At 37.9% G+C, this 25,299-nt stretch overlaps 1 protein-coding gene across 1 annotated transcript; it reads left to right on the top strand.

The window, feature by feature from the left end:
* The first annotated feature begins 400 nt into the window (after window positions 1–400).
* mindy1 (MINDY lysine 48 deubiquitinase 1) lies at window positions 401–22,167 on the top strand. The gene is made up of 9 exons (XM_062965429.1): window positions 401–984; window positions 3,192–3,249; window positions 3,377–3,441; window positions 6,600–6,758; window positions 10,175–10,277; window positions 10,418–10,560; window positions 13,281–13,475; window positions 14,496–14,630; window positions 18,998–22,167. The coding sequence occupies exons 1-9, from the start codon at window positions 454–456 to the stop codon at window positions 19,076–19,078; spliced, it is 1,470 nt and encodes a 489-aa protein (XP_062821499.1). The 5' UTR covers window positions 401–453; the 3' UTR covers window positions 19,079–22,167.
* The last annotated feature ends 3,132 nt before the right edge of the window (window positions 22,168–25,299 follow it).

The following is a 25,299-nucleotide window of genomic DNA, read 5'->3' on the forward strand; positions in this document are numbered from 1 at the left end:
CTGATGATAATAATAATAGATAATAATAATAATATTTTGTTTGACCTGGAAATGTTAACTTTGCAATTAGGCCAAGGAACGGAGGAGACATTAAACGGGAATTTAATTTTTGCCTAAATCGCCGACTCGTTTTCCTGATTCAACTGAGATTAGTTACCGAAACCGGCGACGTTTGCTCAGAAAGCAACTCGGAATTTAATTTTTGCCTAAATCGCCGACTCGTTTTCCTGATTCCTCAGAGATTAGTTACCGAAACCGGCAGCGTTTGCTCAGAAAGCAACTCGGAATTCAATTTTTGCCTAAATCGCCGACTTGTTTTCCTGATTCCTTGGAGATTAGTTACTGAAACAGGCGACGTTTGCTCAGAAACCAAACATCGGGCCACGCGAGTTTCTCCGTCGGGTTTTGTTGGGATCAGTACGGAGGATTTCAAGAAATCGTGGGGCGCCCCGGATGGAGCCCACGGAGTCGACGGTCGGGACGGAAATCAACACAAAGCAACCCAATAGTAATGAAGAATTGACAACTGGCGAAACCCCGGTAACAAACGGGCAAAAGGCAGCAGTGTCTGCGGAAAGTGGTTTGAAAGTCGATGAAGGATTAGACACCAAATTCGGACAATTGGAGGTGGACGACGAAGAGGGTGTTGTGGCCCCGCAGGAGGATGTGGTGGCCCAATCGGAGGCGTCCGACGGGACCCCGCAGTCCGAGACGTCCAGTGCGTCCCAGTCCGAAGCGTTCGATGCCTCTCAGTCCGAGGCGTCCGTTGCCCCCCAGTCCGAGGAACTCGCCGCCGAGCCCTGTCCCGAAGACGAGGCGGCCACCAAGCCTCGGACGTCTCCGGCCCACCAGCCCGAGCCGCCGGACTTCTACTGCGTGAAGTGGATCAGCTGGAAAGGCGAGCGGACCCCCGTCATCACGCAGAGCGAGAACGGCCCCTGCCCGCTCCTGGCCATCGTGAATATCCTCTTCTTGCAGTGGAAGGTGAGCCCAGGGAAGGGAATCCTAGACAGATGGCCATCCAGCCACTACTTAATAATAATAATAATAATAGGGCCCGGGCTGTGGCGCAGGCAGGAGAGCAAGCCAGCTGCAATTAACTGCAATGAAGTGACTTGAAGGTTGGGTTGCTGACCTGAAAGTTGCCAGGTTCGAATCCCACCTGGGGAGAGTGCGGATGAGCTCCCTCTATCAGCTCCAGCTCCATGTGGGGACATGAGAGATGCCTCCCACAAGGATGGTAAAAACATCAAAACATCCGGGCGTCCCCTGGGCAACGTCCTTGCAGACGGCCAATTCTCTCACTCCAGAAGCAACTTCGGTTGCTCCTGACACGAAAAAACAAACAAAAAAAACTCTGACCAGGAGGTCATGAGTTCGAGGCCCACTCAGAGCCTATGTTTGTCTTGTCTTTGTTCTATGTTAAAAGGCATTGAATGCTTGCCTATATGTGTAATGTGATCCGCCCTGAGTCCCCTTTGGGGTGAGAAAGAAGGGCGGAATATAAATGCTGTAAATTAATAATAATAATAATAATAATGATAATGATAATTAATAATAAAGGCCACCCGACTGGGATCTGCACGCATCATCCAAAAATACATCACACAGTCCTAGACACTTGGGAAGTGTTTGACTTGTGATTTTGGGATACGAAATCCAGCATGTCTATCTTGTTTGCTGTGTCATAATAAAATAAATAATACTGTAATAATAATAATGATAATAATAATAATAGATTCTTAGAGTTTGAAGAGAACTCCAAAGGCCATCTAGTCCAACTGAAAAGCACAGTCAAAGCTCTCCCGACAGATGGCCATCCAGCCACTACTTAATAATAATAATAATAATAATAATAATAATAATAATAATAGATTCTTAATAATAATAATAATAATAATTGAACTTCAAAGACTCTGGCAGAAACCAGTGCAGGTGGTCCCAGTGGTGATGGGCACACTGGGTGCCGTGCCAAAAGATCTCAGCCGGCATTTGGAAACAATAGACATTGACAAAATTACGATCTGCCAACTGCAAAAGGCCACCCTACTGGGATCTGCATCATCATCCGAAAATACATCACACAGTCCTAGACACTTGGGAAGTGTTCGGCTTGTGATTTTGTGATATGACATCCAGCATGTCTATCTTATTTACTGTGTCATAATAAAATAATAATAATAATAATAATAATAATAATAATAATAATAATAATAATAATAGATTCTTAGAGTTGGAAGCGAACTCCAAAGGCCATCCAGTCCAACTGAAAAGCACAGTCAAAGCTCTCCCAACAGATGGCCATCCAGCCCCTGCTTAGTAATAACAATAATAATAATAGATTCTTAGAGTTGGAAGAGACCCCCAAAGGCCATCCAGTCCAACTGAAAAGCACAGTCAAAGCTCTCCTGACAGATGGCCATCCAGCCCCTGCTTAATAATAATAATAATAATAATAATAATAATAATAATAATATATTCTTAGAGTTTGAAGAGAATTCCAAAGGCCATCCAGTCCAGCTGAAAAGCACAGTCAAAGCTCTCCCGACAGATGGCCATCCAGCCCCTGCTTATTAATAATAATAATAATAATAATATAATAGATTCTTAGAGTTGGAAGCGAACTCCAAAGGCCATCCAGTCCAACTGAAAAGCACAGTCAAAGCTCTCCCGACAGATGGCCATCCAGCCCCTGCTTAATAGTAGTAATAATAATAATAATAGATTCTTAGAGTTTGCAAAATCACGATCTGCCAACTGCAAAAGGCCACCCGACTGGGATCTGCACGCATCATCCGAAAATACATCACACAGTCCTAGACACTTGGGAAGTGTTCGACTTATGATTTTGTGATACGAAATCCAGCATATCTATCTTGTTTGCTGTGTCATAATAAAATAAAATAATAATAATAATAATAATAGAATCCTAGAGTTGGAAGAGTCCTCCAAAGGCCATCCAGTAAAACCCATTTGGCCAGGAAGAAAGACACAATGCGATCCCTCCCAACAGATGGCCACCCAGCCTCTTTTTAAAAGTTTCCAAGGAACTCCGAAGCAGAGAGTTCCACTTTAAAAATAATTGTTATGGCAGCAAACTACTTTGGGTTTTTTTTTTAGATTATGTTTTTCAAAAAGTACTTCTCAAGTCCTCCAAAATCTCTCTTTTTTCCCTTGCTCTTCGTTCGTAGGTCAAGCTTCCTCCTCAGAAAGAAGTGATTACCTCCGATGAACTGATGGCTCACCTGGGTAAGTTTGGGCACCTTCTGATAGGCAATATTTGTGGAAAACCTCTAGAGACTTTCTCTAGGCACACATGATAAATGTTTATTCTGATTTTATTTCACAATACCTTTTTTGCCCTTCTATCTCTTAGGCGACTGCATCTTGTCCATCAACCCGCAGCAACAGTCGGAGGCCTTGCAGCTCAACTTCCAACAGGTAAGTTCCAATACCTGCTGGCATTATTTCCTGAAATTTTTCCCATCAATGAACTCCCATCCAGCTCTGACCTTACAAAATCTCAGAATCCGGATGGCCATCTGTCGGGAGGGATTCAATGGTGCCTTTTGCGTGGCTTCGAATGGTGTCCGGAGAGCCATCTGTTGGGAGGAATTCAATGGGATTCGAATGGCATAATCTATATATATAAAAGGGTAATGAAATTTCGGCCTAGGACAAAACAACAAAACTACACATCCCAGAAACACTAAACTTGGCAGCACAACCCCTCATCCATGCCTCTACGTTCATACAACAAAAAGTAAAGAAAAATAAAGTCCTAATTAGAGGGAGAGGAATAATTGTTTTTATCCCATTGCTGCCAGTTAGAAGGCTAAGCTCCGCCCACTTGGTCTCCTAGCAACCCACTCAGCCCAGGGGACAGGCAGAGTTAGGCCTCACTTAGGCCTCTTCCACACTGCCTATAAAATTCAGATTATCAGATTTTAACTGGATTATATGGCAGTGTAAACTCAAGGCCCTTCCACACAGCTATATAACCCATTTATTATGGACTTAATGTCAGGGGAAAACGTTTACCCTTGACCTTAACTACCACCAATTCCTCAATACTTTATTTCCCATACCACCAGACTTCGCCACAGCAACGCGTGGCCGGGCACAGCTAGTAATAATAATAAATGTTTCCAATTCTATTATTAGGATTTATTATTATTAATATACTAGCTTTGCCCGGCCACGTGTTGCTGTGGCTTATGGGAATCCTTTGTCGGCCAGGTGGAATAGCAGTGAATGGCCTTGCAGCCTCAAAGCCTGGCCGTTTTCTGCAGTAGCTGGAGTCGCACCCTCAATCAAAGAGCCGCTGTGAAGCCTGGCTCCTTCCTTAGTTGGGGAATCCTTGTTTGCCCAGCTTGAGTTGCACTGAATAGTCTGGCAGCTTCAAAGCCTGGCTGCTTTCTACATCGGGCATCCTTGCTAGGCCAGGTTGAATGGGACGGAGTAGCCTCTTGGCTTCAGAGCCTAGGGATTTTTCACTTAGGGGAAATCTTGGTTGGCCAGGTTGAATAGCACTGAATAGCCTTGCTGCTTGCAAGCCTGGCTGTTTTATACCTTGCGGAGTCCTTGGTTGGCCAGTTTGAATAGCAATTAATAGTCTCAGTGCGGCAGGTATGAATGCTGCCATTAGGCACCTTGGTTAGCATTGAATGGCCTTGCAGCTCCAAAGCCTGTTTGCATCCCAATTTCCCTGCTTTCAGAGTATTGCTCTTTATTTACTGTCCTGGTTTTAGAGATTACATTGTTCTGTATTATTATACCACAGTAATTATTTCATATTACAGTAGAGTCTCACTTATCCAACATTCGCTTATCCAATGTTCTGGATTATCCAACGCAGTCGGCCTTTTAGAAGTCAATGTTTTCAATATCGGTATTAATATCAGTATTATGTTTATTATACTTAGTATTATATTTATCAATATTATATATCAATATTATATGTATTATATTTAATATTATATTTATCAATATTATATATCAGTATTAATACCAATATATTTATTATACAGTAGAGTCTCACTTATCCAATGTTCTGGATTATCCAACGCATTTTTGTAGTCAATGTTTTCAATACATCGTGATATTTTGGTGCTAAATTCATAAATACAGTAATTACTACATAGCATCACCGCACATTGAACTACTTTTTCTGTCAAATTTGTTGTATAACATGATGTTTTGGTGCTTAATTTGTAAAATCATAACGTAATTTGACGTTTAATAGACTTTTCCTGAATCCCTTCTTATTATCCAAGATATTTGTTTATACAAGGTTCTGCCAGCCCGTTTATGTTGGATAAGTGAGACTCTACTGTATATTTATAATCTTATATTATCTGCTTAGAACTGGATGATATGAGGCTCCTTCTACGCAGCTGTATAAAATGCACACTGAAGTGGATTATATGGCAGTGTGGATTCAAGATAATCCAGTTCAAAGCAGATAATATATTATTATAAATGGGTAATATAGCTGTGTGGAAGGGCCTTGAGTCTACACTACCATATAGTTCAAATCAGATAATCTGAAGCAGCCCTGGGCGCCATTAAATGGCTGAGTGGATTGCTAGGAGACAAAGTGGGCGGAGCTTAGCCTTCTAACTGGCAGCAATGGGAAAAACACAATTATTCCTCTCCCTCTAATTAGGACTTTATTTTTCTTGTTTTTTTTATGTCTAAACACAGCGGGGATGACCATGTCTTTTATGGCCAAGTTTTGTGGGTTTTGGGTGTTTAGTTTCGCTGTTTACTTTAAGTTAGAAATGGCCAGAACATTTTTATATATAAAAAGTAAAGGTTTTCCCCTGACGTTAAGTCCAGTCGTAACCGACTCTGGGGGTTGGTGGTCATCTGCATTTCTAAGCTTAAGAGCCGGCGTTGTCCGTAGACATCTCCAGGTCATGAGGCCGGCATGGCTGCATGGAGTGCCATTACCTTTCCGCCGGAGCGGTACCTATTGATCTACTCACATTGGCATGTTTTCGAACTGCTAGGTTGGCAGTTTAGATTATTATTATTATTATTATTATAACAACAATAATAATTCCATCTCCTCCTCTTCTTGAGGCGGGCTAGAAAACACATAATCCTTATATAAAATACACATATTAAAACGTATTTTTACAAAATACATATATTAAAATACCTGTGTATTTTAATCTGTAACCATGATTAAAATGCGATGGAAACAAGGCACCCAGGCTTTAAACTCCCAAAAATACATAGGAAGCAACTTGCGTATTAAAGATGGTACCAAAGAGCTCGTATCCAACATTAATAACCATCAGCTATCATCAACTATTATTTGTATTTTGTGGGTCTCAAAAAGGTCTGCTTTGGTCACGAGCACAAAAAAGGATACCCAGGGTGCATTTTTATGGTAGAATCAATGCGGTTTGAGCTCACTTTATCTGCATTTTATGCATTATATGTATAATATATACAGTAATTTGTATATATAACTTCGCAATAATTTTATAATATACATATAGGTTTAGCATCGGTGCCTCCCATAGGCTTGCAGTAATAACAATATGATGCAGAGAGGATAGCTAAGCATACTTTTCTTTTGCAAACAGAACGTCAACGACGCCATGATGGTGCTCCCCAAACTCTCCACCGGGTTGGATGTGAACGTGAGGTTTACGGGGGTCTCCGATTTCGAATACACCCCCGAGTGCATCGTCTTCGACCTCCTAAACATCCCTCTCTATCACGGATGGCTTGTGGACCCCCAGGTAAGGCATCTCCAAGCTTGAACCGAGGCCGGATGTTAGCCACTTTGAGAGACAAAGAAGGATATAAATGAAAATAATAATAATAATAATAATAATAATAATAATAATAATAATAGATATACTGCTATAGATATATAAAAACAAATCTCAGCTATCAAACATCTAAGAAGTCTCACAAAATTTCGCATCTGATGTACATGGATGACCTGAAGCTGTATGGGAAAACGGAAAGTGAAATCCAGTCTCTGACCAACACTGTCTGAATTTTTAGCACTGATATCAGCATGGAGTTTGGTTTGGACAAATGTTCGACAGTGGCATTGAAGAAGGGAAAAATCATGGAAAGTGAGGGCATAAATATGCCTAATGGCCAAACAGTAAAGTGTCACCAGCCAGAGGCCTATAAATACCTGGGCATATTACAGCTGGACAACATCAAGCATGAACATATGAAAACGGTGGTCAGCAAAGAATACACTCAAAGGGTCAGAAAAATTCTCAAAAGCAAGCTCAATGGAGGCAACACCATCAAGGCCATAAACACCTGGGCCATACCTGTCATAAGATATACTGCTGGCATTATAAACTGGACACAGATGGAACTGGACAATTTGGACAGAAAAACAAGAAAACTCATGACCATTCATCATTCACTGCACCCTTGCAGTGATGTTGACCGGCTATATCTGCCTCGAAGATCAGGGGGCAGAGGACTCTTACAAGTCAAACAAGCAGTCAAAGAAGAAGAACATGCTCTGGCAGAATATGGAAAGCAAAGTGAAGAACCTGCTTTGATTGAAGTCAAAAATCAGAAACTCCTCAAAACACAACAGACAAAAAACCAGTACAAGAAAACTGCACTACAAACTAGAGCTGACAGCTGGCACAACAAAACATTGCATGGAAAGTTCCTTGACAAAATTGAAGGAAAAGCTGATAAAGAGAAGACCTGGCTCTGGCTCATGAATGGGACCCTGAAGAAGGAGACAGAAGGCCTGATCCTTGCAGCCCAGGAGCAAGACATCAGGACAAAGGCAATTAATAATAATAATAATAATAATAATAATAATAATAATAATAATAATAATAATAATAGAAGACCTGGCTCTGGCTCATGAATGGGACCCTGAAGAAGGAGGCAGAAGGCCTGATCCTTGCAGCCCAGGAGCAAGACATCAGGACAAAGGCCATTAAGGACAAGATCGAAAAATCAGCTGATGACCCAAAATGCAGACTGTGCAAGGAAACTGGCGAAACCATGGACCATATCCTCAGCTGCTGTAAGAAAATCGCACAGACAGACTACAAACAGAGGCACAACTATGTGGCACAAATGATTAATTGGAAGTTATGCCTCAAGTATCACCTCCCAGAAGCAAAGAACTGGTGGGATCACAAACCTGCAAAAGTATTGGAAAATGAGCACGCAAAAATACTGTGGGACTTCCGAATCCAGACTGACAAAGTTCTGGAACACAACACACCAGACATCACAGTTGTGGAAAATCAAAGTGTTTGGATCATTGATGTCGCCATCCCAGGTGACTGTCGCATTGACGAAAAACAACAGGAAAAACTCAGGACCTCAAGATTGAACTTCAAAGACTCTGGCAGAAACCAGTGCAGGTGGTCCCGGTGGTGATGGGCACACTGGGTGCTGTGCCAAAAGATCTCAGCCGGCATTTGGAAACAATAGACATTGACAAAATTACAATCACGCAGTTCCCTTATTGGGAAGTGTTCGACTTGTTATTGTGTGATACAAAATCCAGCATATACCTTTACCTTTCCCTTTTATTTTTATATTAATACATTTATTACTTCACTCTGATGTTATTATTACATTTATTATTTTACTCTATTTGTTATTACATTTATTATTTTACTTTTTAATTATTGATACTATTACATTTATTTTACTCCATTTATTATTATTATTATTAATAATAATACATTTATGATTTCACTCTGATATTATTATTATTACATTTATTATTTTACTCTTTACTGTTACTATTATATTTATTTTACTTTATTTACTTTATTTTTATATTAATACATTTATTACTTCACTTTAATATTATTATTACATTGATTATTTCACTCTATTATTACCTTTATTAGTATTGTTTTATTTTTTATTATTGTTACTATTATTTTACTCTATTTAATATTATTATTACATTTATTGTTTTACTCTTTGTTATTACATTTATTATTTTACTTTTTTATTATTGTTACTATTACATTTATTTTACTCTATTTTTTATTATTATTAATACATTTATTATTTCACTCTGATTTTATTATTATTACATTTATTATTTTACTCTTATTATTAAAAGGATGCATAAGCACACTTACATTGAAGAAGAATAATGATTTAATCAGAGTTGGACAGTTTAATTAAATTACAGTTTTATGTAAATATTTTAAAACTTTTAACCTACCGATGCCTTGATTAATGTAAATTTATTAGTATCTATTTTTATTTCTGAAATGTACCACCCTCAGCTTATATTTGAGTCAATGTTTTCCCAGTTTTTTGGTCGTAAAATTAGGTGCCTCGGCTTATATTCTGGTCGAGTATATACGGCAGGGGTCCCCAAACTAAGGCCCGGGGGCCGGATGCGGCCCTCCAAGGTCATTTACCTGGCCCCCGCCCTCAGTTTTATAATATAATATTTTTGTATCAGTTTTAATAATATAATATATTGTATATACATATAATATTGAGAATAATCTTATGTTATACAATATAATACTAATAGTAATACCATATAATAATATTAATTATATGTTATATATTACATATTATATAATAGTATAGTGGTATAGTTCAATATAGTAATATATAATGCTAATATTGTGTTATGCTAATAATGTAATATATTGTATGTACATACAGCTGCTCTGAGTCCCCTTTGGGGTGAGAAGGGTGGGATATAAATGTAGTAAATAAATGCGGTAAATAAATAATTAATTTTAGACTTAGGCTCGGCCAAAGTCTGACATGACTTGAAGGCACACAACAACAACAACAACAACAACAATCCTAATTAACTTGACTATCTCATTGGCCAGAAGCAGGCCCACACTTTCCATTGAAATCCTAATAGGTTTATGTTGGTTAAAATTGTTTTCATTTTTAAATATTGTAGTCTGTTGTTGTTGTTGTTGCACTACAAATAAGATATGTGCAGTGTGCATAGGAATTTGTTTGTATTTTTTTTTTCAAATGATAATTTGGCCCCTCAACAGTCTGAAGGATTGTGGACCGGCCCTCGGCTTAAAAAGTTTGGGGACCCCTGATATACGGTATCTTGTTTGCTGTGTCATACTCTGTCTTTGTGTCAATAATAATAATAATAATAATAATGAGTGTATATAAATATTTTGGGGAATTTTTCCCCCAGATACCTGAAGCAGCTCAAGCGGTGGGCAAACTGAGTTACAACCAATTGGTGGAGAAGATCATCACCTGCAAACACTCCAGCGACCCCAATTTGGTGACCGAAGGTAGAATCCTAGAGTTGGAAGGGACCCCCAAAGGCCATCCAGTTCACCCCCCCCCCCCTTCGGCCATAAAGGAAGGCACCATCCGATCCCTCCCGACAGATGGCCATCCCGTTTCTCCTTTGGCTTCCTCCCTCTTCCAGGTCTGATTGCGGAGCAGTTTCTGGAGTCCACGGCCTCCCAGCTCACGTACCACGGCCTCTGCGAGCTCACGTCCACCGTCAAGGAAGGCGAGCTGAGCGTCTTTTTCCGGAACAACCACTTCAGCACCATGATCAAGCACCAGGTGGGCCTCGGGCGGCGTGCTCTCGGTCCCCCCGTATCCACATCTGACAAAATATAATAATGTTGATGTGGATGGTGGATGTGAGGTGGGTAAATTGAGACACTTACAGCCATCAGTCTCAATTTCCCCTCCACTCGACCACTCAGCATCCGCTTTAGTAGCACAAACAAATTAAACTGCATAACTGTCAGCTGATCCCGGCAATAATTAGTTTATTTACACAGATATTTACATTGATAACAGCCAGAGCTGCTCTCAGACATGTTTTCTCCGACAGCTAGATTAATGGCGACTAGTTCTTCATCAACAAATAATAACAATAATAACAATAATAATAATAATAATAACCAGTGCAGGTGGTCCCGGTGGTGATCGGCACACTGGGTGCCGTGCCAAAAGATCTCAGCCGGCATTTGGAAACAATAGACATTGACAAAATTATGATCTGCCAACTCAAAAGGCCACCCTGCTGGGATCTGGGCACATCATCCGAAAATACATCACACAGTCCTAGACACTTGGAAAGTGTTCGACTTGTGATTTTGTGATATGAAATCCAGCATGTCTATCTTGTTTGCTGTGTCATAATAAAATAATAATAATAATAATAATAATAATAATAATAATAATAATAATAATAATAATGGGTTACTGTGAGTTTTCCGGGCTATAAGTCCAAGTTCCATTCTCTCCTGACGTCTCGCCCACAGCTATGGCAGGCATCCTCAGAGGTTGTGAGGTCTGTTGGAAAACTAGACAAGTGGGGTTTATATATCTGTGGAATAATAATGTTCAGGGTGGGAGAAAGAACTCTTGTCTGTTGGAGGCGAGTGTGAATGTTGCCGTTGGCCACCTTGATTGGCACTGAATGGCCTTGCAGCTTCAAAGCCTGGCTGCTTCCTTAAGGAACCCTTTGTTGGGAGGTGTTAGCTGGCTCTGTTGGATTCATGTCTGGAATTCTTCTGTTTTCTGAGTGTTCTTTATTTACTGTCCTGATTTTAGAGTTTATAATATTCCCTGCCACTCCAAGGCATTTTCTAGGTGTTGCGAATAATAATAATAATAATACCTGCCTCTTCTAGGCATTTTCTAGGTCCTCCGCTGCTGCTGCTGCTGCTGCTGCTGCTGCTAATAATAATAATAATAATAATAATAATAATAACTGCCTATCTGAGGCATTTTAGGTCCTCCATTGCTAATAATAATAATAATAATAATAATAATAATAATACCTGCCAATCCGAGGCATTTTCTAGGTCCTCCTTTGCTAATAATAATAATAATAATAATAATAATAATAATAATAATAATAATAATAATAATAATAATATAATACCAGCCTCTCCTAGGTATTTTCTAGGTCCTCCGCTGCTAATAATAATAATAATAATAATAATAATAATAATAATAATAATAATAATAACTGCCTATCAGGCATTTTAGGTCCTCCATTGCTAATAATAATAATAATAATAATAATAATAATGGTAATACCTGCCTATCTGAGGCATTTTAGGTCCTCCATTACTACTACTACTACTACTAATAATAATAATAATACCTGCCTATCTGAGGCATTTTCTAGGTCCTCCTTTGCTAATGATAATAATAATACCTGCCAATCCGAGGCATTTTCTAGGTCCTCCTTTGCTAATAATAATAATAATAATAATAATAATAATAATAATAATAAATGGCCAAATGGCCACCCAACTTGGATCTGCACGCGTTATTCGCCGATACATCAGACAATCCTAGACACTTGGGAAGTGTCCGATGTGTGATCCAATACAACAACCAGCTTAGTGATTTTGTTTGCTGTGTACTCATCTTGTTGTACTCATCTAATAATAATAATAATACTAATAATAATGATAATAATATTAACAATAATAATAATAATAATAGCTGCCTCTCCTAGGCATTTTCTAGGTCCAGCATTGCAATAATTGATAATGTTGTTGTTGATGATGATAATAATAATAATAGTCCTTGTGTGTAATAAATGTATTATTCCAGGCTTTATTTTGGCCCTCCAAGGAAATTCAATAGTACTCTTCAGCTGGAAGTTCTTCATTTCAATAGGGTTCTATATGATCCATTTATTTATTATTTACTTACTACATTTATATCCCACTCTTCTCACCCCAGAGGGGACTCAGAGCGGCTTACAAATCAAATGTACATGCAATATATTATTAGCATAGCACAATATAAGCATTAAATTACTATATTGTACTATATCATTATATGGTAATATTATTAGTAATATTACATTTAATATATATTGTATAATTAATATTATATTGTGTTATTATTAGTATAATATTGTATTACATTATAATATTATCAACATTATATGTATGTACAATATATTAAATATATTACAAATCAAATGTACATACAATATATTATTAGTATAGCACAATATAAGCATTAAATTACTATATTGTACTATATCATTATACTGTAATATTACATGTAATATATAATAAATATTATTATATTGTATTATTATTATTAGTATAATATTGTATTACAGTATAATATTATTATCAGTATTATATGTATATACAATATATTATATATTTATAAATTTCATTCATCCAAAGTAGTCCTCTCTAGGCATTTTCTAGGTCCTTCAATGCCAATCCGTGATGCTCTTGGGTTGGATCCCTTTATGGGTTTCTCTCCAAACCTGTCCCGTCTCCCACCTGCAGAGCCACCTGTACCTGCTGGTGACGGACCAGGGCTTCCTCCACGAGGAGCAGGTGGCCTGGGAGAGCCTGCACAACGTGGACGGCGACAGCTGCTTCTGCGACACCGACTTCCACCTGAGCCACGCTCTGGGCAAAGAGGCGGCCGGCGGGCCTCCCCCGGAGCAGCAGCACCTCCACCAGCGGCAGGTGGACCAGGTATGCAGCGCTCCCATGCGTCACTCATCCAGCCTCACCAGTCATCTGCACTCAGACTCAAGCCCCAACTGTCTTCTAACACTGGCATCTGCACTCAAACAGACCCAAGCCTCAACTGTTTTCTAACTCCTAACACTGGCTTCTGCACTCAAACAGACCCAAGCCTCAACTGTTTTCTAACTCCTAACACTGGCTTCTGCACTCAAACAGACTCAAGCCTCAACTGTTTTCTAACTCCTAACACTGGCTTCTGCACTCAGCACTCAAGCCTCAACTGTTTTCTAACTCCTAACACTGGCTTCTGCACTCAAACAGACCCAAGCCTCAACTGTTTTCTAACTCTTAACACTGGCAACGGCACTCAAACAGACCCAAGCCTCAACTGTTTTCTAACTCCTAACACTGGCTTCTGCACTCAAACAGACCCAAGCCTCAACTGTCTTCTAATTCTTAACACTGGCTTCTGCACTCAAACAGACCCAAGCCTCAACTGTCTTCTAACTCTTAACACTGGCTTCTGCACTCATACAGACTCAAGCCTCAACTAACTCTTAACACTGGCTTCTGCACTCAAACATTCAAGCCTAAAACTCAAGCTCAACTGTCTTCTAATGTCTAACACTGGCATCCGCACTCAAACACACTCAAGCCTCAACTGTCTTCTAACCCCTAACACTGGCTTCTGCACTCAAGCCTCAACTGTCTTCTAATGTCTAACACTGGCATCTGCACTCAAACAGATCCAAGCCTCAACAGTCATATTTCATATTGAACATTCTAAAGTCAATGAACCAGTCACATGGTCTGCAGCGCCCCCCCCCCCCAATGCTTCAAGTACATAGAGCTAAGGAAACTGCAAACCAAATAAGACATACACTTCAGGACATAAAACGACACATTAAATAGAGGAGGCTTGAGAAGGTTGCTATCTCCAACAGGACCAAGGGTCAAATCCTGGCTTTGGGGACCCCGGCCTTAGGGTTTCAATGGCCCATCTTTAACTCCTGCTCTTCTCCCCAGGACTACATGATCGCCTTGTCACTCCAACAGCAGCAAGGGGGCACTCCGCTGAGTGACCTGGAGTTGGCCCAGCAGTTGCAGCAAGAGGAATACCAGCAGCAGCAGCCGGCCCCGGCCCCCGGGTCCCCCGCCCAGGTACCCCAAGACAAGTCCATCAATACTGCATTTATTCTATTTAATATTACATTTATCAATATTATATATCAGTATTAATATCAATATTATATATCAGTTATAATATCAACACTATATTTATTCTATTTAATATTACATTTATCAATATTATATATCAGTATTAATATCAATATTATATATCAGTTATAATATCAACACTATATTTATTCTATTTAGTATTACATTTATCAATATTATATATCAGTATTAATATCAATAGTATATATCAGTTATAATATCAATACTATATTTATTCTATTTAATATTACATTTATCAATATTATATATCAGTATTAATATCAATATTATATATCAGTTATAATATCAATACTATATTCTATTTAATATTACATTTATCAATATTATATATCAGTATTAATATCAATATTATATATCAGTTATAATATCAATACTATATTCTATTTAGTATTACATTTATCAATATTATATATCAGTATTAATATCAATATTATATATCAGTTATAATATCAACACTATATTTATTCTATTTAGTATTACATTTATCAATATTATATATCAGTATTAATATCAATAGTATATATCAGTTATAATATCAATACTATATTTATTCTATTTAATATTACATTTATCAATATTATATATCAGTATTAATATCAATATTATATATCAGTTATAATATCAATACTATATTCTATTTAATATTACATTTATCAATATTATATATCAGTATTAATATCAATATTATATATCAGTTATAATATCAATACTATATTCTATTTAGTATTACATTTATCAATATTATATATCAGTATTAATATCAATATTATATATCAGTTATAATATCAATACTATATTTATTCTATTTAATATTACATTTATCAATATTATATATCAGTTATAATACAATACTATATTTATTCTATTTAATATTACATTTATCAATATTATATATCAGTATTAATAACAATATTATATTCTATTTAATAGTACATTTATCAATATTATATATCAGTATTAATATCAATATTATATTTCTTATGTTTATCAATATTATATATCAGTAATAATATCAATATGTATAATGGCCTTGTAGCTTTAAAGCCTGGCTGTTTCCTCCCTGAGTGAATTTTTTGTTGAGAGGTATTAGCTGGTCCTGATTGTTTCCTGTCTGGAATTCCCTTGTTTTCAGAGTGGTGTTGTTTGTGATATTTTATGTGCTTCTACTGTCTGTGGCCCTGAGAAAACAGAGGATTTTCCAGACTTTGATGATGGGAATACTTTGTTGGGAGGTGTTAGCTGGCCCTGTTTTCAGAATGTTGTTGTTTATTGAGTGTTCTGATTTTAGAGATTGTATTGTTCTGTTTTATTATACCACAGTATTTTTTATATATTCTGATTTTAGTGTTTTTGAATACTTGGAGCCAGATTGTATTCATTTTCACAGTGCACAGCAACACAATAATAATAATAATAATAATAATGATAGTAATAATAATGACTTTGGTAATACACACTGCTTCACTCCCTTCTCAGCTTGTATCATGATTACCTAATTTGAAGTTTAATCGACTTTTCCTGAATCCGTTGTTATTATCCAAAATATTCAGTTATCCAACGTTCTTCCGGGGTGTTTCTCTTTTATTGTATTGTTTAATGTGTTATGATTTGTTGTTCTATTTATATTTTGTTATATTGTATCGTTCTGGGCATGGCCCCATGTAAGCTGCCCCGAGTCCCCGTTGGGGAGATGGTGGCGGGGTATAAATAAAGTTTATTATTATTATTATTATTATTATTATTATTATTATTATTATTGTGTTGGATAAGTGAGACTCTACTGTATATTTATAATCTTATATTATCTGCTTAGAACTGGATTTTATGAGGCCCCTTCTTCACAGCTGTATAAAATGCACACTGAAGTGGATTATATGGCAGTGTGGAGTCAAGATAATCCAGTTCAAAGGAGATAATATAAGATTCTAAATGGGTTATATAGCTGTGTGGAAGGACCTTGAGTCTACAGTGGCATATAATCCAGTTCGAATCAGATAATCTGTATTTTATAGGCAGTGTGGAAGACGCCTAAGTGAGGCCTAACTCTCCCTGTCCCCTGGGCTGACTGAGTAGGTTGCTAGGAGGCCAAGTGGGCGGAGCTTAGCCTTCTAACTGGCAGCAATTGGATAAAAACAATTATTCCTCTCCCTCTAATTAGGACTTTATTTTTCTTTTCTTTTTGTTGTATGAACGTAGAGGCATGGATGAGGGGTTGTGCTGCCAAGTTTAGTGTTTCTGGAATGTGTAGTTTTGTTGTTTTGTCCTAGGCCGAAATTTCACTACCCTTTTATATATAGAGATGGACATTTGTTTTTGGTTTTTGGTTTTTTTTTCTCTCTCTCTCTCTCTTCCTTTTTGATCCTTTTTAAATCTCAGTTTTCCTACTTTCTATACAATCAAATGTTCTTACTCTTTCGATATTAATTTACTCTATCTTATAAGGTAAAACTTCAATAAAAATATATTTTTTAAAAAGAAAAAAAAAGAAAAATTTGCTAATGAGAGCAGACATAGTTGAACTGCCTGGTAAACTGTGTTTCTTGAGTACCTTGGATGTGCTGGTGTATTGTGGCATTTGGTCCAGTACCTTTTTATATATATACTAACTGTACCCGGCCACACGTTGCTGTGGCAAAGTGGTGGTGGTATTGGTTAAAAATTGTTGTGTAATTTTTATTTGACTTTATTTGCATTTTTTAATTAATTTTATTGTAAGTTATATTTTTATTTATTATATTTTATTATTTTCTTGTATTATTTTTAGTTAATTTCTGTTATTATAGTATTTTATTTTATTAATCTTTTAATGTTTTTTATCATTTTTTATTGGGTTGCTAGGAGACCAAGTTGGAGGAGCCTAGCCTTCTAACTGGCAGCTATTGGATAAAAGCAATTATTCCTCTCCCTGTAATTAGGACTTTATTTTTCTTTTCTTTTTGTTGTATCAACCTAGAGGCATGGATGATGGGTTGTATTGTCAAATTTCGAGGTTGGGGGGCCTGTAGTTTTGTTGTTTTGTGGGTCGCCGTGATGCCATCACTCTTTTATATATATAGATACTAGCTGTGCCCAGCCACGCGTTGCTGTGGCAAAGTGGTGGCAATTATTCCTCTCCCTCTAATTAGGACTTTATTTTTCTTTTCATTTTATTGTATCAACCTAGAGGCGTGGATGATGGGTTGTGTTGTCAAATTTCAAGGTTGGGGGGCCTTTAGTTTTGTTGATTTGTCGGTCGCCGGGATTCCATCACTCTTTTATATATATACTAACTGTGCCCGGCCACGCGTTGCTGTGGCAAAAGTGGTGGTGGCATTGGTTAAAAATTGTTGTGGAATTTTTATTTGATGTTATTTGTATTTTTTAATTAATTTTATTGTAAGTTATCTTTTTATTTATTATATTTTATTATTTTCTTGTATTATTTTTAGTTATTTTCTGTTATTATAGTATTTATTGTATTAATTTTTTAGTGTTTTTTAATTATTTTTTAGTGTTTTTTATTATTTTTTATTGGGTTGGTAGGAGACCAAGTTGGAGGAGCTTAGCCTTCTAACTGGCAGCGATTGGATAAAAGCAATTATTCCTCTCCCTGTAATTAGGACTTTATTTTTCTTTTCTTTTTTGTTGTATCAACCTAGAGCCTTGAATGATGGGTTGTGTTGTCAAATTTCGAGGTTGGGGGGCCTGTAGTTTTGTTGTTTTGTCCGCTGCCCTGATGCCATCACTCTTTTATATATAGAGATAGACTAGCTGTGCCCGGCCACGCGTGGCTGTGGCGTTGTGTGTTGGTGTTGGTGAGAAATTGTTGAGGTAGTGGTGATATTGAATGTCTGTTGTATGGCTGTCTTTATGTCTTTATATGGCAGTGTGGAGTCAAGATAATCCACTTCAAAGCATTCTAAATATATAAGATTCTAAATGGGTTATATAGATGTGGAAGGGCCTTGAGTCTACACTGCCATATAATCCAGTGCAAATTAGATAATCTGTGGAAGAGGCCTAAGTGAGACCTAACTCTGCCTGCCCCCTGGGCTGAGTGGGTTGCTAGGAGACAAAGTGGGTGGAGCTTAGCCTTCTAACTGGCAGCAATTGGATAAAAACAATTATTCCTCTCCCTCTAATTAGGACTTTATTTTTATTTTCTTTTTGTTGTATCAATCTGGAGGTGTGGATGAGGGGTTGTGTTGTCAAATTTCAAGGTTGGAGGGCCTGTAGTTTTGTTGTTTTGTTGGTCGCCGGGATTCCATCACTCTTTTATATATATAGATTTTTCTTTTTCTCTTCCTTAGGCGAGGAGCCCACCACCGACCCGACCGGCCGGAGAGCGCAGGCAGCGCCAGAAGCAGGATTCGGACTGCGTTCTCCTATAACGCCGACCCTTCGAGGCGGCATTTGGGGTTCCCGACCTCCCGAATTGATTGGGGAGAAGAAGACTTGGGGTCGCGCTCCACGCAAGGGCTGAAACCAAAACTCCTCTATTTATCGGTGTTTCTAATTGTCTCCTCCCTCTGATTCCACTTATTATTAATTATTTGGGAAGAGAAGACGCGCGGAGGGAAATATATCCCATCTCTCGGTGCAAAACGGACTAAACATATCCCGTTCCCAGGACTCGAGGAGCTTGAGTCCAAAAAAAGAGTAACTATTCCAAGCTCGACCTTTTTCCCCTTCCTTCCGACCACGGAGGCCTTCCCTAGAGAGGCGGGATACGTAGTTTTGGGGTCTCTGCAAAGCTTTCTAGTCCTGTGTATATCTATTGAATTGAAGCCTTTTAGTGGCAGCCTAGTGATGCTCCTCTTTTGGGGCTGATCATGGAAAAAACGATTTATATTCAGAAGGATGTGGGTTCGAATCTCAGTGTCTCCGTCTCGGAAGATTAGAGAGGAAGTGATAGGAAGATGTCGCTTGGAGAGCTACAACTATGTTATGTTTAAGGTGTAAGTTGTATTGTACTTTAAGTAACTTGCCCAAAGTTACTTCGGACAAGTTACTTTCATGAACTACCAATTCTTGAAGGGGTAGTAGGCTCAGGGGGTTGCAATCCACAGACCTCATTGCCTTCCCAAAGAGTTATTTGCCCAAAGTTACTTTTGACCAAGTTACTTTCATGAACTACCAATCCTTGAAGGGGTAGTAGGCTCGGGGTTGCAATCCACAGACGTCATTGCCTTCCCAAAGAGTTATTTGCCCAAAGTTACTTTTACCAAAGTAACTTTGAGCAAGTTACTTTCCTGAACTACCAATCCTTGAAGGGGTAGTAGGCTCAGGGGGTTGCAATCCACAGACGTCATTGCCTTCCCAAAGAGTTATTTGCCCAAAGTTACTTTTACCAAAGTAACTTTGAGCAAGTTACTTTCCTGAACTACCAATCTTTGAAGGGATAGTAGGTTCAGGGGGTTGCAATCCACAGACCTCATTGCCTCCCCAAAGAGTAACTTGCCCAACGTTACTTTTACCAAAGTAACTTTGAGCAAGTTACTTTCATGAACTACCAATCCTTGAAGGGGTAGTAGGCTCAGGGGGTTGCAATCCACAGACGTCATTGCCTTCCCAAAGAGTTATTTGCCCAAAGTTACTTTTACCAAAGTAACTTTGAGCAAGTTACTTTCATGAACTACCAATCCTTGAAGGGTTAGTAGGCTCAGGGGGTTGCAATCCACAGACTTCATTGCCTTCCCAAAGAGTTATTTGCCCAAAGTTACTTTTACCAAAGTAACTTTGAGCAAGTTACTTTCATAAATGTAACTTGGGTAAGTTACTTTAACTTTGGGCAAATTCTTATGAAGGTAACTTGGAATAAGTTACTTTCATAAAGGTAACTGAGCAAGTTACTCTCATGAAGGTAATTCTGGGTAATTACTTTCATGAACCATCCTTAAAACGTAGGGTTATGGAGTTGCAGTCCACAAACTATGGCCTTCCAGCTAAGTAACTTACCCAAAGTTACATTTTTTGAAAGTAACTGACTGAGTTACTTTGAACTACTTTTTCTCAAGTAGTCCACAAACTGCATTGCCTGCCTGATAAGTAACTTATCCAAAGTTATTTTGCAAAAGGAACTGGAGGAGTAACTTTCATAAAGGTAACTTTGGGCAAGTTACTTGCATGAACTACCAATCCTTGAAGATGCCATTGCCTCCCCAAAAAGTAACGTGCCCAAAGTTATTTTCATAAAAGTAATTTGGGGCAAGTTACTTTAATGAACATCCTTGAAAAGTAGAGTCAAGGATATGCAGTCCACAAACTATTGCCTCCCCAATAAGTAACTTTGTAAAAGTTGCTTTGTAAAAATAACTATGGCTGAGTTACTTTGATAGACTACTTTTCCTCAGGGAGTTGCAGTCCACAAACTAAATTCCCTCCGAGGAGAGTAACTTTTCCAAAGTTACTTTCATAAAAGTAACTTTGAGCAAGTTACTTTTATGAACTACCAATCCTTAGAGAGATAGTAGTCTCAGAGGGATGCAATCCACAGACTTCATTGCCTCCCCAAAAAGGGCAAGTTACTTTCATAAGGGTAACTTTGAGCAAGTTACTTCCATGCACCATCCTTGAAAAGTAGAGTCAAGGAGTTGCAGTCCACAAACTATATAGCCTCCCCAATAAGTAACTTACTCAAAGTTACTTTGTAAAAGTAACTGTCTGAGATACTTTAACTGTTCATTAAGGAGTTGCAGTCCACCAACTGTATTCCTTCCCAGGAGAGTAACTTGCCCAAAGTTACTTTCATAAAAGTAACTTTGAGCAAGTTATTTTCATGAACTACCAATCCTTGAAGGTGGGTTGCAGTACACACCCCATTGCCTCCCCATAAAAGTAATTTTGGGCAAATTACTTTCATGAACCATCCTTGAAAAGTAGAGTCAAGGAGCTGCAGTCCACAAACTGCATCGCCTCCCTAATAAGTAACTTACCCAAAGTTACTTTGTAAAAGTAACTGGCTGAGTTACTTTAATTAACTACTTTTCCTCAAGGGGTTGCGGTCCACAAACTGCATTTCCTCCCAGGAGAGTAACTTGTAACTTTGTCCAAGAATAACTTGTAACTAAAAGTAACTTTGGGTGAGTTATTTTCATGAACTACCAATCCTCGGAAGGGTGAAGGCTTAGAGACTTGCATTTCCAACAAAGTAATTTTCCTACGTTCCGCTTTCACCTCCCAAAATACTTTGTACATGGGCGGAAGAGTTCTTTTTAGGTTGGAAAGGAATTGATTCCTAGTAACTTCCACTTAGAAGCGAGCCTTCCATTGATGGTCACCTGAAATCAATGCAACGTCCGATACCAGGATGAGAGAATTAAAACAAATAAGCTTTAAATATGTCTTTGAAATCCACTAAGAGGAATGAAGTTTGGACTGTGCTGCCAGGATACTGCCAACGCGATGTCTTGAATGGATTGATTCTGTATTTTGAATTGACCGATCCATTAAATCAAACATACATTTATTTACACTCGAATCAGACGAGGTGCCTTCTTCATCCCCACCGAGGATAATGCATTCATGGTGAGTTTCGCTCCTTCAAGTGCCTGCTCCGGGATTTACCGTATATACTCAAGTATAAGCCAACCCGAATATAAGCCGAGGCACCTAATTTTACCACAAAAAACTGGGATAACTTATTGTCTCGAGGATAAGCCGAGGGTGGGAAATGCAGCAGCTATGGGTCAATTTCAAAATAAAAATAGATACCAATAAAATTTCATTTCATTAATCGAGACATCAGTAGGTGAAATGTTTTTGAATATTTACCGTATTTCAAAGAAAAACAATAAACTAGCTCTATAAGGAAAAGTAGGGGCAACAAAAATGATAATGATATCAACAATAACCTAATAATAATAATAATAATAATAATAATAATAATAATAATAAAAACTTCATTTGGATGCCACCCTATCTCCCCATGGGGACTCAGGCCGGCTTCCAACTTAGTAATAGGCAAACATTCAATGCTTATATAAACAATGCAGAGCTAGATATAGATCTATAATTATATACACTAATTTCACATATGCATTTCCCCCTGAAACGTTTGCAAATCCCCTCTGTATGTGTGTTCCCCTACAATATTTGCAAGCCATATATATATATATATATATAAAAGAGTGATGGCATCAGGGCAGTGGACAAAACAACAAAACTACAGGCCCCCCAAACTCGAAATTTGACAACACAACCCATCATCCACGCCTCTAGGTTGATACAACAAAAAGAAAAGAAAAATAAAGTCCTAATTGGAGGGAGAGGAATAATTGTTTTTATCCAATTGCTGCCAGTTAGAGGGCTAAGCTCCACCCACTTGGTCTCCTAGCAACCTACTCAGCCCAGGGGACAGGCAGACTTAGGCCTCTAACTGGCAATTGCTGCCAGTTAAAGGGCTAAGCTCCGCCCACTTGGTCTCCTAGCAACCTACTCAGCCCAGGGGACAGGCAGACTTAGGCCTCACTTAGGCCTCTTCCACAGATTATCTAATTTGCACTGGATTATATGGCAGTGTAGACTCAAGGCCCTTCCACATCTATATAACCCATTTAGAATCTTATATTATCTGCTTTGAACTGGATTATCTTGACTCCACATTGCCATATAATCCACTTCAGTGTGCATACTAAACATAAAGACAACCATACAACAGACATCCAATACCACCACTACCTCAACAATTTCTCACCAACACCACCAGACAACGCCACAGCAACGCGTGGCCGGGCACAGCTAGTATATATATATTCATATCTATCTAGACATGTCTATAGATATTTGTGTATTTATTTCCCCCTGTAATATTTGCAAGCCATATATATATATATATATACATATCTATCTAGACATGTCTATATATATTTGTGTGTTCATTTCCCCCCTGTAATATTTCCAAGCCAGATATATATATATATATATATTCATATCTATCTAGACATGTCTATAGATATTTGTGTATTCATTTTCCCCCTGTAATATTTGCAAGCCCTATATATAGGTAGGTAAGAATATATTCATATCTATCCAGACCTCTCTCTTTATATAGATATTTGCAGAGACTTGCAAACATATGAGGGTAAATTCATATATAAAATAATGTATATGTATGGCTACAGATACACAGGTACATGGATCTATATGTATAAAGGATTTGCAAAGACTTGCAAACATATGAGGGCAAATTCATATATAAAATTATATAGATATATACACATATAAAGGTACATAGAGATGGCAAAAGCTTGCAAGGGGTTAATGCCTATATATCTGTAGGAGAGTTTAAGAAATATTTCAGTGGAAAATGCTTTCATAAGATTAATGATTTTTTTTTCTTCTTCCTGACTAGCAAGGGTGTCTTTCTCTTTTCAAAACATTCCCTTGATTAAGAGCAAGGGAGGCTTTGCAAAAGAAAACACACTGATAAGGGAGGAGAAGAGAGAAATAGATCACATATTGCAAGCAATAGCCTTCAGGCTCCAGTGCCGACCTTGACCTCGACCCGATTATAAGCGGGAGAAGCTTTTTCAGCTCATAAATAAGGGCTGAAAAACTCGGCTTATCTTCGAGTATATACGGTAGTCCGAAGTTTGTATCAAATACATCAACACTGTGGAACGAATGCAGTGTGATGGCAGGGGTTGCTATGTTTGGATCGGAATTATATGCTCAATGTAGTGCCGTCTGGACAGCATTGTATGGATCTATGCTGTGACCATATACCGTATATACTCGAAGATAAGCCGGGTTTTTCAGCCTTTTTTATGAGCTGAAAAAGCCTTTCTCGGATTATAATGAGGTCAAGATCAAGCCGGACAGCGGAGCCTGCAGGCCATTGCTTGCAATATACGAGTCTGATATATTTATCTCCTCCCTTATCAGTGTGTTTTCTTTTCCAAAGCCTCCCTTGCTCTTAACCAAGGGAATGTTTTGAAAAGGGAAAGGAGAAGAAGAGAAGCCCTTGCAAGTCAGGAAGAAGAATATATATACAGTAGAGTCTCACTTATCCGACACTCGCTTATCCAGTGTTCTGGATTATCCAGCGCATTTTTGTAGTTAATGTTTTCAATACATCGTGATATTTTGGTGCTAAATTCGTAAATACAGTAATTACTACATAGCATTACTGTGTACTTTTTCTGTCAAATTTGTTGTATAATATGATGTTTTGGTGCTTAATTCGTAAAATCATAACCTAATTTGATGTTTAATAGGCTTTTCCTTAATCCCTCCTTATTATCCAACATATTCGCTTATCCAACGTTCTGCTGGCCCGTTTATGTTGGATAAGTGAGACTCTACTGTATGTACAAGGGTTGAATGAAGCATAATGCCTCCACCTTCGTGACTTGGGTTTGGAAAGGAATATTTTAATTAATCAAACACAGAAATAATCTTTAGAATGTGCTCTTTAGCTACCACTACTCACTTTATTCACTTTAACTACCACCATTCACTTTATTCACTTTAAGTACCACTTTTCACTTTAACTACTATTCACTTTATTCACTTTACCACTATTCACTTTATTCCCTTTAAGTACCACCATTCACTTTATTCACTTTAACTACCACCATTCACTTTATTCACTATAACTACCTCTATTCAA

The sequence above is a fragment of the Anolis carolinensis genome, unplaced genomic scaffold (genome assembly GCF_035594765.1).
Source record: "Anolis carolinensis isolate JA03-04 unplaced genomic scaffold, rAnoCar3.1.pri scaffold_14, whole genome shotgun sequence".
In the NCBI taxonomy this organism is placed as follows: domain Eukaryota; kingdom Metazoa; phylum Chordata; class Lepidosauria; order Squamata; family Dactyloidae; genus Anolis; species Anolis carolinensis.

Excerpts from the sequence above, each read along its gene's own strand:
- mindy1 (XM_062965429.1), top strand. The coding sequence starts at position 454 with ATGGAGCCCACGGAGTCGACGGTCGGGACGGAAATCAACACAAAGCAA. Across the intron at positions 3,250-3,376 it reads TGAACTGATGGCTCACCTGG|GCGACTGCATCTTGTCCATC; the intron begins GTAAGTTTGGGC and ends TCTATCTCTTAG. Across the intron at positions 6,759-10,174 it reads GATGGCTTGTGGACCCCCAG|ATACCTGAAGCAGCTCAAGC; the intron begins GTAAGGCATCTC and ends TTTTTCCCCCAG.